Here is a 14,073-nt window from a genome sequence, read left to right as displayed (position 1 = left end):
GCTCTCTGCAATGGCTCCGCCCCCTCTCTACTACGAGAATGAGATATCTAGCAATGCCTGTGAATTGACTGAAGAAGAATTAGAGGCGTTCTTCAACGACACTGCAGCGCCTCCCGCTACCCAATCTCGAGCGAACGATGCGCCACGTGCAGACGAGAGACCGCGTCCAGGAGCGGCATCGACCACTGAGAAAGCACCTGAAATACTACCCGCCCCGAAGGAACCTAGTAGGCAGGTCAGGGTACAGGACCATAGGACGTTTGACAAGCCCACCACACCTGTGAAGACGCCTGCGAGGAACGGCGCATCGTCTCGTTCTTCCGAACCGCCCAAGGCATCCCCTTCTAAACCTACCTCGACTAAGAGCATTCCCTTCACTCCGACGCAAACGCAGTGCGCTCCTTCTCAGAACAGTCCGGTAATTTGACATCTTTTGAGCATTCATGATTGCTTCTAATATCCTCCGAGCCTGTGCAGTACAAGGGCGAAGAAAGCGTCTACGGCGTGCGTCGAATGACCATTCGGCAAGTTCTGAGCGCCAAACGGGATCATGGAGCCTCGCGCGACGATGTATGGGCCCTGGATGACGGCTACTCGTTCATCAACGTAAGCACACGCGATATCCCTCACTTCAATGGTTTAACCTTGGCAGGCTCTAATTGTCGCCAACGTGAGGACATTCAGAGTCGGGACAGGCGCGGACAAGGAGAGTCGCACCTACACTCTATTCGACTCCACAGGCCAACTCACCGCGAAGATGTGGGAAGACTGCCCCATTTACAATCACTTGCCAGACGAGTTGACGTGCGAGCCTCTCAATTGTTGGCTGTAGTTACCTTGCCTGACAGAGCTTTGTAGGAATCCGAAAGATATACCGGACGAAAGACACATCCTGTACGTTCGTGTGATCGCGAAGCTGGATGCATTTCGCTCCAGGATATCCTTGGTTGTCACGGATCTACGACCCATCAAGCATCCTTTCGAGCCATATGCGCACCAGTTCGGCTGCATGTACGACACCGTGCGAATCCGAAAGGCGAAAGGCATTGTGAGTGCACGCGTCGGCTATTGCTGCAGTCGTCCTCGCGTATTGATCGTTGCATAGACATCCAAAGCTCCCGAGTCAACGCCTCAGCAAGTCGAAGCGGCAGAGCGAGCCGAGACGCCAAAGAAGGCGGTGTCGCCGCTTTGGACGACAACGACGCCAAAGTCTACAACGACTCCCAAGCCTAGTCCGACGCCCAAGCACGCCCCAGCGGTAAAGTCAGCCAAGACACCAGCCCCCGTCGAAACACCAAGCCGCAGCTCCTCCGGCTTCAGCTCCTACGTCTCCGTGAACGAGCAATCGACCGCGTCCGACTCGGCGGAAAGCTTCGACATGGTCGATACGCCCGTCGAGGAGATGAGCAAGTCAGAGGGCAATCGCGACGTGACCCCCGCAGACACTCGGGACTTCAACTCTGCAGGCCCTCACCCCAGTAGTTTCGTCGAGAGTCCTGCGACCAGTGGTATGAGCTCTGCGACCAGTGGTATGAGCTCCGCATGCACAACGTCTGCGAACGACCTCACCTCCGTCGTGAGCCGCCTCTCGCTCGCCGACGAGCCGTACCCGGACCCGGCGTACTCGATCTCGGGGCATCTGGCCGCGAATAAGGTGGAGGGGGCGGTGGGGCGGGCGCAACATTCGCCTCCGCGCGCGCAGCAGTCACCTCCACACGCGCAACGGTCGCCACCGCGGGGGGCGCAGACGACACCGAGGAGGAGTGAACAGACGGCGCCGAGGAGGAGTGAACAGACGGCGCCGAGGAGGAGTGAACAGACGGCGCCGAAGAAGAGCGACTCTGCGATGTCACGAAAGAGCGAGCCGGTGACGCCTCAGCGAGTGACGCGCGCGACGCCGCAGACATCGCCCATACAGGATACGACGCACGCGCCGCGCACGCCTGAAGCCGCCAAGAGTCATCGGAAGAGCAAGGAGCACAGGCGCTCGTCGCACACTCACAATTCCCCTCGCACTCCTGAGCTCGACACATCCCCACGCACCTCTCCTCGCCACCCTGAAGCCCACCGCACACACGCCACCACCCCTCGCTCACCCGAACCCCTTGCCGACCTCACCACCGATCAGCGTAACATCATCCTCTGCATCCAGAAGGCGTACCACAAGGTCGGGCCCCACGACCAGTGGATCGGCGTGTACCATGGCGATATCGGGAAGTACGTGGTCTCAAAGAGTATCGCGGGGGAGAGAAGTATTTTGTGAGTTGGCCCTTCAGCCTGACTCGCATAACGCGGCTCCCGGAACCCTTGAGGAAGTCCTTGCGAGAAACTAAGCACACAATCCAGAGCCGACTTCAAGAACGACGTCGTGGCGCAAGCGGCGAGCATCTCGTGCGTAAAGCCCGCGTTGGCGCGCCGATTTACTCGCTTGCCCACCAGACACTAACGCATACGCTCCATAACAGAAATGACATCGAGATCCTCGTCGAGAAGGGGTACATCACGACGACGGTGGACGAAGACCACTTCGACTGTACGGATCACAGTCATGGGCGGTACAGAAGGTACACGGAGATTCTGGCGGACTTGTCATTGGATGATGATTGAAATGCGGGTGCGTGCATGTCTTCCTTGTTTTAGCTTGACGCGCAGATGCGTACTGTACCGGTATGTATGGAGGCAACCGGTAGGGGGTGCGTTACGCTAACAACCCTCCGCCAGTAGGCAACCGACCCCCACGTTAGGCGTTACGGTTGGTTGAATAGGCAACCATTCAAGGTAGATTTGAATTCTTGCTAGGCGGAAAGTGGACGTACATCGGCAGGAAGGCTCCGATGCAACAGTTACGACGCAAACAGCCTATCTCGGAGCGAAAAAGACCGTCTGGGCCGCGCTGAAAAATATTTGGATTTTCGACGGATTTTGCGCGATGGCAACCACCCCCTCCGTTATGCGTTACTTTCTTCTAAATAGCCAACTTTTTGGGCCCGCGTTACGCGTTACGGTTGCCTCCATACATACCGGTACAGTATACGCCCTTACAGACAGACGAAGACGAGGGGTGAAGAGAATCAGGGGGGGGAAGGCCGCAAGCGGCGGGGTGCCGAACCTTCAATGAGAATACACTAGTTCTTAGAGGGCTAACGCTGCGCGCGGCATGCGGTGAGTTAGGTATGACCCGCTGCTTTGTCATGTGATGTAGGGTAGGCTTGAAGGACCCCTGATAATAGGCGGAGAGCTCAGTACCCACTTTTGGACATTTGGGACGATTTGGACCCCCCACGTCGGAAAAATTGACGGACATTTGGGCCAAAGTCATTGGGAAGTCAGAGGAAAAGTCGGACATCTGGGCCCAAATCGGCCCATTTTGAGAGCGAGTATGCACCTACCATGTTTGGGAGTGAAATACATCGCTCAAGCAAAGACAATATAAGTAGAACGAAGCGGAGGAGAGGGAGAAAGTGGGGAAAGGGCAGTAATCCCAAGGGTGAGGTGCAGCAAGCCCCTCTTCGATGGAGGGGGCGCGGCGCATTTCGGCCAACTCAACAATTGTGGCAACTGTGCCACTCGACTCATTTCGACCTTTGTTGAATCGCGCGAAGGTGGGGATGGGGTGAAATAGATGATATTCGTAGTCTACGTACGTGGGGTGTAGGCCTAGAGTACCTACGACAACGGAAGCAGGTCCCCTCCTTCCCCTTCTCCTTGAACTTGAAGTCCTTCTCCCGAAGATTGGCGTCGGGCCTTCCTTCCCGTGCCGAGCGCCTTCGTAGACGTCGCACGACTACTCCTTGACGTGGCGGGAGCCCCTCACACACATTAAGTGCCCCCTTTCCTCCCCTCTCTTTCGACCTTGACCCCGTCTCACCGAGATAAGGCTGGATCCCGACAATTCGAGCGAGTACGACTTGGTAAACAGCTTCGTACCTTCCCTCACATGACGCCTCGTCCACTCAGACAAGCCCCCCACCCCTCACAACTCGCCCTCTGCGTGTACACCACCCCCTTCTCCTTCCCTATCGCATTCCCCGCCCTTGCCATACCTCGAGGAAAGATACGGCAAGCTCACAAAGTTGTTCCCGACCTCCAGGCGACTCCCCTCGATGATTCTTGAGGTCGAAACGAGAATGGAGGGGGCGGCGCAGGCGCCCTCTGGCGCATCCCTCACATCGCACATAACCTCATTCCCGCATGTTCCATCTGTTTCTTCCCATGCCGTCATCGTGTTGTAGTCTCATTCGAGGCGACGCCTTGCTCGTTTTCTGGCGTCGTCGAGGAACTAGCGCGTCGGGGCCGAGCGCGACGACATGGATGGAGGGATGTTCCTTCTCGCCGAAAATCACGTTCTCGGAACTCTTGAAGGGCGGCACGTCGGCGTGAAAGGGTCGTATTTGCCGAGTTCTGAAGAGTTGGTCAGTCATCTGAACGTCGCAAAGGCCGCGACAGGCTTACCTGGTCCCGACGTGCCTCCTTTGTATATGTTGAGCTTCTCCTTCGCGTGTATCAGCACGCGAAGGCTTCGTTGTTGGCTTAACACTCGTCGTGGGAAGAGCAAAGAGCTTCCCTCGACGATTGGGGTGCCCCATGGCCTTTCTGAGCTCGCCATGAGGAGGTAAGGGGTGCCCCACCCCTCCCGCATCCTTCACCAAGGGTGCGCGCGCATGCCTTCGGCAGTCTGGGGTCCACAAAAGCCGCCTGAAAAAAGGGATAAATATGAAATCAACGAATGTAACGATACGACTGACCAGAATATGTATCCATGGGGGCACAGCACCTCTCTCTCTCCAGGCCCGAGCGAGGGGTAGGGGTACCCCACCCCTCTCGCGTCGTTCACCGAGGGTGCGCACACATGCCTCCTGCGGTCTGGGGTCTGCAAAAAACGCCTAAACGAAGGAGTCAATATGGCATCCACGCGTTTGGTGAGGCAACTCACCAAATCAGGCGCCATCGGCGACGCAGCACCTTCATTTGGCCCCGCGCGAGGGTGGGGGTATCCCACCCCTTCCGCATTCTTCGCCGAGGTAGCACGCACATGCCTCCGGCGGTTCGGGCTCAACGAAAATTACTTGAACAAAGGGGTCAGCATGTATTTAACAACTTCAGTCAGAGCGACTCACCTAAACTCAAGCCCCTCCTGGACAAATGAGCGCGAGGCACCCATCCCTGGCCCCGCACGAAGGCCGTCAGATGGGTGAGGGTATCACCGTCTTCGCTTATTTCGCCTAGGAACCCCGCGCGCGCGCCTCCGGCGGTCCAGAATCGACAAGAATATCTGGAAAAACAAGGTCAGCATCACATCAACACAGGAGCGGGGTTGAGTTCGTGTATAGCACCAATCACTCACCGAGTCACGCCCATATTCTGGCGCGAATTGCCACTGAGCCTGAGCGAATGAGGTGCGAGGGTGGGGGTGGCCTTCACGTTTGCTTCTCTCGCTCGAGGGGTGCGTACGCGTGCCTCCGGCGGTTCGGGGTCGTAGGAAACTACCTGAATATAGTGTCAGTACGTTCATTTCGCTTGAAAGCGACATGGGAATCGGATAAACAGGTGGCTGGGGCATGACTAACCTTGTCCCCGACGTCAGAGGAGCAGGGGATGCTGCTGAGACCAGTCAGCATGGTCCTGAAGTCGCCACAACGGCAAGGAGGAAGCATCTCAACACACCTTTATCGGGTCACCCAGTATCTACAAGGGGTCGGGTATCTCACTAACTCGTCGAGGGGGCCCGCGCGTGCCTCCGGCGGTTCGGGAATCGCAGAAAATGGCTGGGTACGGGGTCAGCACGATGGATAGCAGTGACGGCAATGAGCTTACCAGCAATATCCATCCCCAGCCTCGTTCTGCATTGCAAACGGTGGCCTCGCTTGTCCGCGCCACGTCCTCGCCATCGTGCCGACCATGGTTCCCCCGGTCTCCCAGGCTTGAGAGTCGCGTGTAGAGCGCATGCGCGGCCCAACGGCGATGGCGGCGGCGAGCGCGAGGTCGGGGAGCATGGTGGTGAGAGGAAAGAAAGGGGCGCGTGCCGTGATTTTTCTGGGCATCCGAGACGTCGCGTTGGACGTTGCATGCGTCGGGGAACGATCAAAGAGTTCACTTTGACATCGCAATTGGTGCTCCCACAATACGCCGACGTCGGTTGGATGTCGATGACGACAGTGCCGCAGCGCTTGAAGCGACTACAAAGAAGGGTGGTCGTCGCGGAACGGGGCGATGAGAGCGAGCGGGGGAAGCAAAACGAGGGCTGGAGTCATTCACTCTGAGGACAGAATTCACGAATCTTCATGCGTGTTGGCAGCCGAGCTCAAGTTGCATCTGTTCCTGTAATTCAATTCTTACGAAACTTTCAAGACCGTATCTATAGTAAATCGGGGGGGGGAAGGCCGCAAGTATGGCGTGTATTCCGCCGAAAAAATAATCACGGTCGCGTTTCCGCGTCACGCAATCGCGGTTCGCCTTAGGGAGGCTGCAGTCATTGGAGATGGTGTAGAGGCATCCTACCCACCGCTCTGAACACTTCAATGGCCTTGGAACTGGCGAGGAGGGACAGAAAGGACCGCCGACGCTGTTCGGCCATTGCCGACGAGGGCGGCAAGTCGGTCCGAGATCGCCGCTCGTCTTTGTTCCTTCCTATTCGCACTCAGATGGCGCTGATGTAGATGGACCACCTCGACGTACTTATAAATCCCAGTTGACCCTGCCTTACTTGAGTTACCATGCTCGCTACCTTCGGGCGGTTTGAGGTTTCCGACACATAAAAAGCAAGCACTAATTCCAGAGTAACGGTAGAACTGTGTCCCTACTGCCTCTACAGTTCCCGGTCCGTGTGCGACGATGAGAGGACTAGAAGAGAGATGGGCAGCGAACGAGGCGGCGATCTCGGACCGACTTGCCGCCCTCGTCGGCAATGGCCGAACAGCGTCGGCGGTCCTTTCTGTCCCTCCTCGCCAGTTCCAAGGCCATTGAAGTGTTCAGAGCGGTGGGTAGGATGCCTCTACACCATCTCCAATGACTGCAGCCTCCCTAAGGCGAACCGCGATTGCGTGACGCGGAAACGCGACCGTGATTATTTTTTCGGCGGAATACACGCCATACGCAAGCGGCGGGGTGCCGAACCTTTGATGATTATATGGGTATTTACTATTCGCGACACACCGACACGCCGCGCTTCGCGCGGCGTGTCGGTGTGTCGCGAACGAGGCCCGTCTATGTCAACGTGCTTCAGAAAGGTGCTGTAGCACCAGAAAAAGACGATGATTCAACGTATATATCAATATCTACGCGAAGGGGGACGAAAGGGCGTGGGAAGAGGTGTTGAAAAGGCAAAAAAGGGCGAGCGAGGATTCTCGCTCGCGCTCTACGCGTCGCGGCTGCTAAGTAGCGTGTATTAGTGTGTACGAGGGTGGCGGGATGGGGAGGGGGGGTGGGATGCCTGCCAATGCGCGTGGTTTCGCGTCGATCGACGCGTTGCGTACATTGAGTGGGGGGAGGGGGGATAGCCGCGCTATGCTCACGGTGCTGGCGGCCTATGCACAGGCAAGAGGCGCTCCTCCATGCGCGCGTACAGGGATGCGACAGGCGCGTGCATCCTCCCCTCCCCCTGGCTCCCCTCCCCCTCCTCGTCGCTCACTTCGTCCCTCCTTGTTGCTCGCCTCGCCAATCCTCGTCTCGCCTATCCTCGTCACTCGCCACCTCGCCCCTCCTCGCCTCGCAATCTTTCTCCCCCAGCTATACCCTCGCCTGCCCTTTGTCCTGTGATTATATGCCTGCTCGCGCCCCACCTCTGCCAGTAAATGCACGGCGCACACTTCCCGTACTTAGTGTGGGCAAAGGTGGTATGGGTGTGGTACGCGGTACATGCGGTGACGGAGGCGGGAAGAAGCAGGCAGGATCTGCCCCGCCGCTGCCGGCTCGGGCGAGCCTAGCGCAGCCGGACAGAGGGGATCGGGACGCGCAGAGCACTGTGGGAGCTCTCAGCAATGCCCGGCACATCTCCAAAAACTCGACGACTCGCCGGGAGGGCGAGCCTGCGCGCGTGAGGGGGGAGGGGGAGGGGGTTGATTCCCGACCCCGTGTGGGCGATGCGCATTGCGCAGTGCGCAGGTGATGTGTGGGGCGGCGGTACAGCTATGAGATCGTATGAAAGTCACCAAGAGCGCGTAATGCGCCTTTGACAAGCTCCCCACGCCCTCAGATCGCCTCTGAGGGCGAATATGGTGCGGGGAGAGGCGAGTTGCACACCGCCGCGTGTTGCGACGACGCATCATCCCTGAGCGTCCCCAAAACCCCGCAGAGAAAGTAAGAGTTAGTTTCAGTACTTGTGCGAGGCGTGTTCACGCATCCATGGCCCCCTCCTCGATCGCGCTGTATTCTCGCGTTGAGTGACTGGGGTGTCAGGGTGTGATCAACGCGTAAGCGCGTTGAAGAACGCGTTTCTCGCGTCTTCGTATAGTAGCGGGTTATGGAAAGGAAGGGGGAGGAGATAGGGGTAGCGGAGGGAGCGGGAACGGCGGCGTCGTGGTGGTCGAGAGTTGAGAGACGGATGCCCGGGCCGGATAATCGATCCGACGTCCGAGCCTCGTTGTCGACGCTCTCGACGGCCTCGGACACATGCCGGGGGGTACTTCGAGGGCCTACTGCTACCACGATGTATTAGTAGGCTTACTCAATATATGATCCTGAAAGTTCTGTAGGGATTGGAAATCAGGAACCTACTGAACTCGAGTTCGGCTGTCGAGGTGCATGCAGATTCATGAATCCTAGGTGCATTCGACCCACATTTCGCTTCCCCCTCCACTAGGTTTGTACAATTGACTTTCAAACAGCTGGGACTGGATGTGGGGAAGGCTTCTCAGTCTTTCTACGTACTGATCGTTCTGCTTAGCATGATTGATACGACACAAATAACGAAACATATCTGCTGCCTGCTCACTTGCAGAGGTTGCAAGGTGTGGGTTTAATTCAGTATGTTCCAGACCTCGGCGTCCATTAAAAACTCGACTGTATACTCTATGCCAAATGCCAGATATGTCTATGTACTCATTTCGTAGAGAGACGCCCCTCGAGAAAGTTACCGAGGGCGTTTTATGCAGCGCCCAAATCGCCCCCAAGGTCCTAAATCACTACCTAGTGGCGGCCTCAATTTCGCCCTTCCTTCGCACTTCTTGCCATATTCCACCGCCCCTACTTACTCTCCTCGGCTCCCTTCAGCCTTTCTTGCTCTCTATGTCGCTTTGCTGCTCGACGCTCGTTCTCGCGCGCGAGTGACCGTGACTCGATGTCACGTCAATCGTCACACCTTGCCTCCCACCCCCACCATCGCTCACCCCCGACTGCGACACAAGCCCGAAGGCTCCCCGGCAACGCATGAGAGAGCAGGGGAGGGTGCTGGGTCTCTTCTGAGCCCCCTTAGGTGTGCTTCATAGCTCAGCACCATAGCAAAAACTGACGCAAATTCTAAGTACCGCTCGTAAACGCCTGCGTTCGCGAGCGGCGCTGCCCACCACGCATTGGCCCCCTGACACGCATCCTGCATCACTTTTATTACCTCCCCTTATGATTGCGCGTTCAACAGCGCTGGAGGCGGTGCTCAACAACCACAAACACCCCTCGCCGTTGGCCGCACCCCACCTCCTCCGCATTCGCACCTCCCCTACCTCCTCGCGACACTACCGCGTGTCAAGCGCGCTGCCCGTCAGCAGCTTTTTATGCGCGCTGGCGGGATCGATACCCCCTCCCGGGGACACGGCACACAACCCGCCATCAACGCCACCAGGCGAAATGGTGTTGATGCACGCACGGTCACGCCCCGCGTCCTCCCTCCCCACCTTTAGTCCGAGCTCTTGATCGGAATCGGCGGGCGAAGGAAAGGGCTGCTTACGGGCTGGAGAGGGGAATGCGTGACGAGGGGGCGCTGCCCGTGTACCCACCCCCGGTGCACGCGTGGCCGCGTTCATCGTGTAATTGGCACGTAAGCGCGTGCGGCCGGGCGGGCCAGCCGCGCTCGCATAAGCCGCAGCGCGCGGTACGATCACACCGACCAAGAGCGCACTCAGCGGATGCTGCTCACTGCCGTTGCGCGCACCCCTCCCGGTTAGGCATAGGTCTTAGTGCTTACACACGTGCTCCTCCATCCTCCCTCCCCCTCTTACTCCCCCGCCCCTCCCCCCTTCAATGCATACCTGCTGGCAAGGGGATTCAGCGCGTGTTTCGTGCCCGCCGCCGCGAATATTCTCGCGCGCGGCAGCGTCATCTTATTTATTCATATCTATATAACACCACATAATTTTCTATACATGTTATACAATGTTTTCCTAACTTGAAGGCATAACAAGCTAGCGCGAGCGGTGTCGCGCGCGACGCGCCATGTCGGCGCGATTGGGTAGTCGTCCCGAGGCGCGATCAAAGGCGCGTGTGATGCATATGGCAGCGGCATTTACCGAGCCCGACAACCTTGTCGTATGATTTTAACCAGCGGTACGACAAGTGTGAGTGGTACAAACCGGCCTTACAGCATTAGCTGCGCCTCCTCAGCGGCCTCCCATCCCTGCACGTGAGCGGTTGAGAGAGCTCGCAAGACGGGGCATTTGTGATTTTGCGCTTCATCCCTAAGACCCACAACCATAAATGGTAGCGGAAAAAATAGCCCTAGCCTAATGCAAGCAATTTATACAACCTCGCGAGCAGCCAGCCTACCCAAGTAATTTGGACTCCGACAGAGTGCTGGTCCGCTGTGGGTCCTTGTATATGTCATCGGCGGCAAGTACCGATGCATCGGCACGTGCCGCAAACACTTCTGACCGCTATTTTCGCATATCCTTGATGCTAGGACACTTAGATATAAAAAAAGAGGCATCCTACCGTGCATATGCATGCCTATGGAAGCCGGGACAGGGTCAAGAAAGCACTTCAGCCAGGATGGTTGGCCGGGTACGATCATTGGTGTCGGTAAGCGCAACGTAAGCATGCGGACGTAAGGTACGGTCTCGAACGCGAAGGAACCAATTCCCCAAAAGGCGAGGGTTGCCATAAAAGGTGAAGGTTGCCATATAGGGATTTTGGGATCAATCGAGTTCACATATAGAGCCAAACCTAAAGGTTCGGCAACCATAGGATAGGTCATATACACATGTACTGGGCAATGTAAGCATGGATTTTACGACGACGTTGGCTTCTCGTGTATCTGGCCGGGTCGGTCGCTGTTGAGACGAGTAGTTTGGGCTACAGGTAAGGTGAAATACAGTGGAAGAGTGGTGGGATGATGGGTATTCGAGTAGTGATATCACTTCGGGTATCGCTGAGGCAGGGTCAGTACCTCCTTCAGAAGAGTAAATAAGCAAGCGCACCCGAAGATTCATGCAAAAATACAAAAACGGGTGTAATGCCGTCGATGGGTCTATTGACAGTCGAATAAGTTACTTGATGGGCTGAATGGCAAACATGAGTCAGTCAGTTCAACAGGGCAGAAGATCTCACTCACTGTCAGCGACGAACCACCAATATCATGGCGGCGGTGTCGGGCACCCCATAAATTATGAGAGGGGATTTTGTGCTGACCTGTCTGCGACCGCAAGCCCTCGTTATATACCTGCAGCGCTTGCCCAGAAGAGCCTTGGAACGGACGATGATAGTAGATCTCCCCGAGTTTTCGCGAAGGCGAGGCCGGACGCGACGCACTGAAGGTGCACTCATGACCCTGCGGGCGTGTGACACTGGACCGCGAGCGTGTGACACTCGAACCGGAGTTCGCCGAGGCCTCAGGTTGAACACGCCCGTCATGTTTTCTCTTGCATCTGGACCCTTCGATGTGAGTTCGAACAGGTTGACGCCGCTGTCGACTTTGGGGACACTCAGATGCTCTTCTCCGACGAAGATCGTTGTCTCCGTGCCAATGTCCCACCGTAAATACAGCTTTGCTGTCGCGAGACACGCCGCCGCGAATGGAAGTATCGGTGGAACAGGGCCGCCGAACCTCAGTTCGTCGCTCTGACTTCACGGCCTGGCGGTGGATGTCTGCGAACACCCTAACGAGTACCACTGCGTCGCTGTCATGATCGTTGGTACGCCGCCTCCCTACAGCGGCGCAGGCGGGTCTCATCGCCAAGGATACTGGATGGGGTTATGGAGTTGGCTGTGCCGCCGCGCATCCGCTGCGTTTGGCTGTCAAAGTGTCTGCGCCGGCTCTTCTGTGACTGACTCGCACTTATGGTGTGCCCGGACAAGCTGCCTGTCTGTACTTATACGGGTGTCCGCGTCGCGCATGTCGTCTTCACGCATCCCCATCTTCTCTTACTCTTGCTCCGAATAACCATATCTTTGGATATGGTTCAAAGCGCTCAGCTGCGGCTCTCGTGTTTGCGCGCGCGCTACGATACCCTCGATACCCAGCGGCCTTGCGACTCGGACTCGGAGGCGAGCCACATATGTTTCTCGCGCCACAATGTCTGACATTACTCACCAGACGCCGAGCACGCCCATTATGACTCGTATACCCACTCACCTTTCTTCCAACCACCATCTTGTTCCTCAAATGCCACAAAACGACTCCCATCTCTCCTCCGGCTTCGACACCCTCCCGGTCGAGCTCCAGGGCCTCATCTTCGAGCAATACCTACCGGACTTCACACCCATCACTCCATCGCGCAAGGTCGACAGTCCAATCACACTCTCACTCGTTTGCCGCGAGTGGCACCATATCGCGCTGGCTACACCAAGCCTTTGGTCGGGGATGCACATCGTTGTGCAGGACGGTGGCTCTAATACAACGCAGGCGCGGAGAATCTGTAACCAACTGGAACGATGGCTTGCTCTCTCAAAGTCGCACCCCCTATTCGTCCGCCTCGAATACAACTACAATCGCAGGGGATCTCGGGTCTCTGAGTGCAGCCGCATCTATCCTGAAGCCCTCGGTTCGCGCATAGTGTCGATGCTCAGGGCACACGTTGGCCGCTGGCAGAACGTGGTCTTCCAGTGCCCGAGCACGCTCCTGCGGTCTCTAGTCGACGTCGATGGGAGCGCGTACGCCCAGCTGCGCGGCTTCACCCTCGACGTCACGAACACGCCCAGCACGGCGTGCGCGGTGGACTTCCGGAACCTCCATCTACCGCTATCGGCCCTGACGCAGCTGCACCTGGTCGCAGACTACAACCGCCTGCTATCGCTCTCGGATTGCCGCGACCTCCTCGCGCGCTGCCCGCGGCTGCGCCGGTGCTCGCTCAATGCGGAGTTTGGCGAAAGGGACAGCGCCGGCGAAGGTTTGCAGGCTAGCGGTGATGGTTTGCAGGCAAATGGCGAGCACCCACACTCCACCTGCGCCCTCGAGCAGCTCTCCATCCAGCTCCGTCCTAGGACCGGCACTGATGTCACCCATGTTCCCCAAGCCCTCGCCTCATTCCTCGACGCACTGTCCCTCACCAGCCTCACCTCCCTCACCTTGGAGTGGATGGGAAACGTCGCCCCGTCCTGCGCCGGCGGCGCGTCCCACCTCGCCAAGACCCTCGCACGATGTGCGAAGTTGGAGAACCTCGGCCTTCGGTATATCCCGCTCGGCACGAAGGATCTCCTAGCGTGTCTGCGAGGTCTCAGCGGCCTCACGAAGTTGGCTTTGGCGTATACGATGAGCGGGCACAACCCACAATCTGCGTCTCCAGTCGATAGGGAGTTTCTTTCAGCTCTCGAGTGCGGTACACAGAGCCGTTCGACGCCGCAATCGGCTGCATTGTCTCAATCAGCCGTGTCGCCTCAATTAGCCGCATCCCCCCAAGCGCCCTTGCTACCCCACCTACTCACCTTGCGCCTCGTCGCGCATTGCGCGGACATATCCGAGGAAGACGTGCTGGCATTCCTGGGCCCGCGCGTGGCAGGTCAACCAGGCGTGGACAAACTACGCAGCTTCAAGTTTTTATGGGGAAAGAGGGTGTCGCCAGATTTGACGAGGTCGCTGGTGGATCTGCGGCGCCCCTTTCCTGGCGTGGAGTTGGATGTGGACAGTTTCGGGTATGACAGGGAATATTAGTGGCGGGACGGCTTTTAGAATTTATCAGACGCACTCACACTCATCAAACTTATGGGCACGGA

General features: G+C 57.5%; 7 protein-coding genes across 7 annotated transcripts; 4 read left to right on the top strand and 3 right to left on the bottom strand.

Moving 5' to 3' along the window:
- Positions 1–568: 568 nt before the first annotated feature.
- On the top strand, positions 569–2,607 carry SCHCODRAFT_01029157 (uncharacterized protein; the record flags this gene model as incomplete). Its single annotated transcript, XM_003038257.1, has 6 exons — positions 569–606; positions 859–894; positions 937–1,048; positions 1,106–2,217; positions 2,347–2,391; positions 2,466–2,607. The coding sequence occupies 6 exons, from the start codon at positions 569–571 to the stop codon at positions 2,605–2,607; spliced, it is 1,485 nt and encodes a 494-aa protein (XP_003038303.1).
- A 1,132-nt stretch (positions 2,608–3,739) lies between these two features.
- Positions 3,740–4,209, top strand: SCHCODRAFT_02624461 (uncharacterized protein). The gene has a single exon (XM_050345238.1). It carries the CDS (start codon positions 3,938–3,940, stop codon positions 4,112–4,114), a length of 177 nt encoding a protein of 58 aa, XP_050200775.1. The 5' UTR covers positions 3,740–3,937; the 3' UTR covers positions 4,115–4,209.
- Positions 4,210–4,530: 321 nt separating this feature from the next.
- Positions 4,531–5,993, bottom strand: SCHCODRAFT_01142628 (uncharacterized protein; the record flags this gene model as incomplete). The annotated part of the gene is made up of 8 exons (XM_003036884.2): positions 4,531–4,695; positions 4,746–4,883; positions 4,934–4,962; positions 5,033–5,065; positions 5,118–5,272; positions 5,345–5,487; positions 5,568–5,601; positions 5,815–5,993. 8 exons carry the CDS (start codon positions 5,991–5,993, stop codon positions 4,531–4,533), a joined length of 876 nt encoding a protein of 291 aa, XP_003036930.1.
- Positions 5,994–7,468: 1,475 nt separating this feature from the next.
- Positions 7,469–7,898, top strand: SCHCODRAFT_02624458 (uncharacterized protein). Its single transcript, XM_050345237.1, has one exon. The coding sequence runs from the start codon at positions 7,551–7,553 to the stop codon at positions 7,788–7,790; it is 240 nt and encodes a 79-aa protein (XP_050200774.1). The 5' UTR covers positions 7,469–7,550; the 3' UTR covers positions 7,791–7,898.
- A 403-nt stretch (positions 7,899–8,301) lies between these two features.
- On the bottom strand, positions 8,302–8,646 carry SCHCODRAFT_02472085 (uncharacterized protein; the record flags this gene model as incomplete). Its single annotated transcript, XM_050342707.1, has 1 exon — positions 8,302–8,646. A coding segment is annotated over one exon (345 nt), but the record flags the coding sequence as incomplete, so codon positions are not given.
- A 2,594-nt stretch (positions 8,647–11,240) lies between these two features.
- Positions 11,241–12,414, bottom strand: SCHCODRAFT_02274810 (uncharacterized protein). Its single transcript, XM_050342249.1, has 3 exons — positions 11,477–12,414; positions 11,343–11,423; positions 11,241–11,293 (listed from the first exon to the last, which is right to left on the bottom strand). The coding sequence occupies exons 1-2, from the start codon at positions 12,092–12,094 to the stop codon at positions 11,412–11,414; spliced, it is 630 nt and encodes a 209-aa protein (XP_050200772.1). The 5' UTR covers positions 12,095–12,414; the 3' UTR covers positions 11,241–11,293; positions 11,343–11,411.
- A 22-nt stretch (positions 12,415–12,436) lies between these two features.
- SCHCODRAFT_02500974 (uncharacterized protein) lies at positions 12,437–14,011 on the top strand (the record flags this gene model as incomplete). The annotated part of the gene is made up of 1 exon (XM_003038256.2): positions 12,437–14,011. One exon carries the CDS (start codon positions 12,437–12,439, stop codon positions 14,009–14,011), a length of 1,575 nt encoding a protein of 524 aa, XP_003038302.1.
- Positions 14,012–14,073: the final 62 nt, after the last annotated feature.

The sequence above is a fragment of the Schizophyllum commune genome, assembly GCF_000143185.2.
Source record: "Schizophyllum commune H4-8 unplaced genomic scaffold SCHCOscaffold_5, whole genome shotgun sequence".
Lineage (NCBI taxonomy): Eukaryota > Fungi > Basidiomycota > Agaricomycetes > Agaricales > Schizophyllaceae > Schizophyllum > Schizophyllum commune.
The sequence above is the reverse complement of the archived record's forward strand: the minus strand, read 5'-3'. Positions and strand labels throughout refer to the sequence as shown.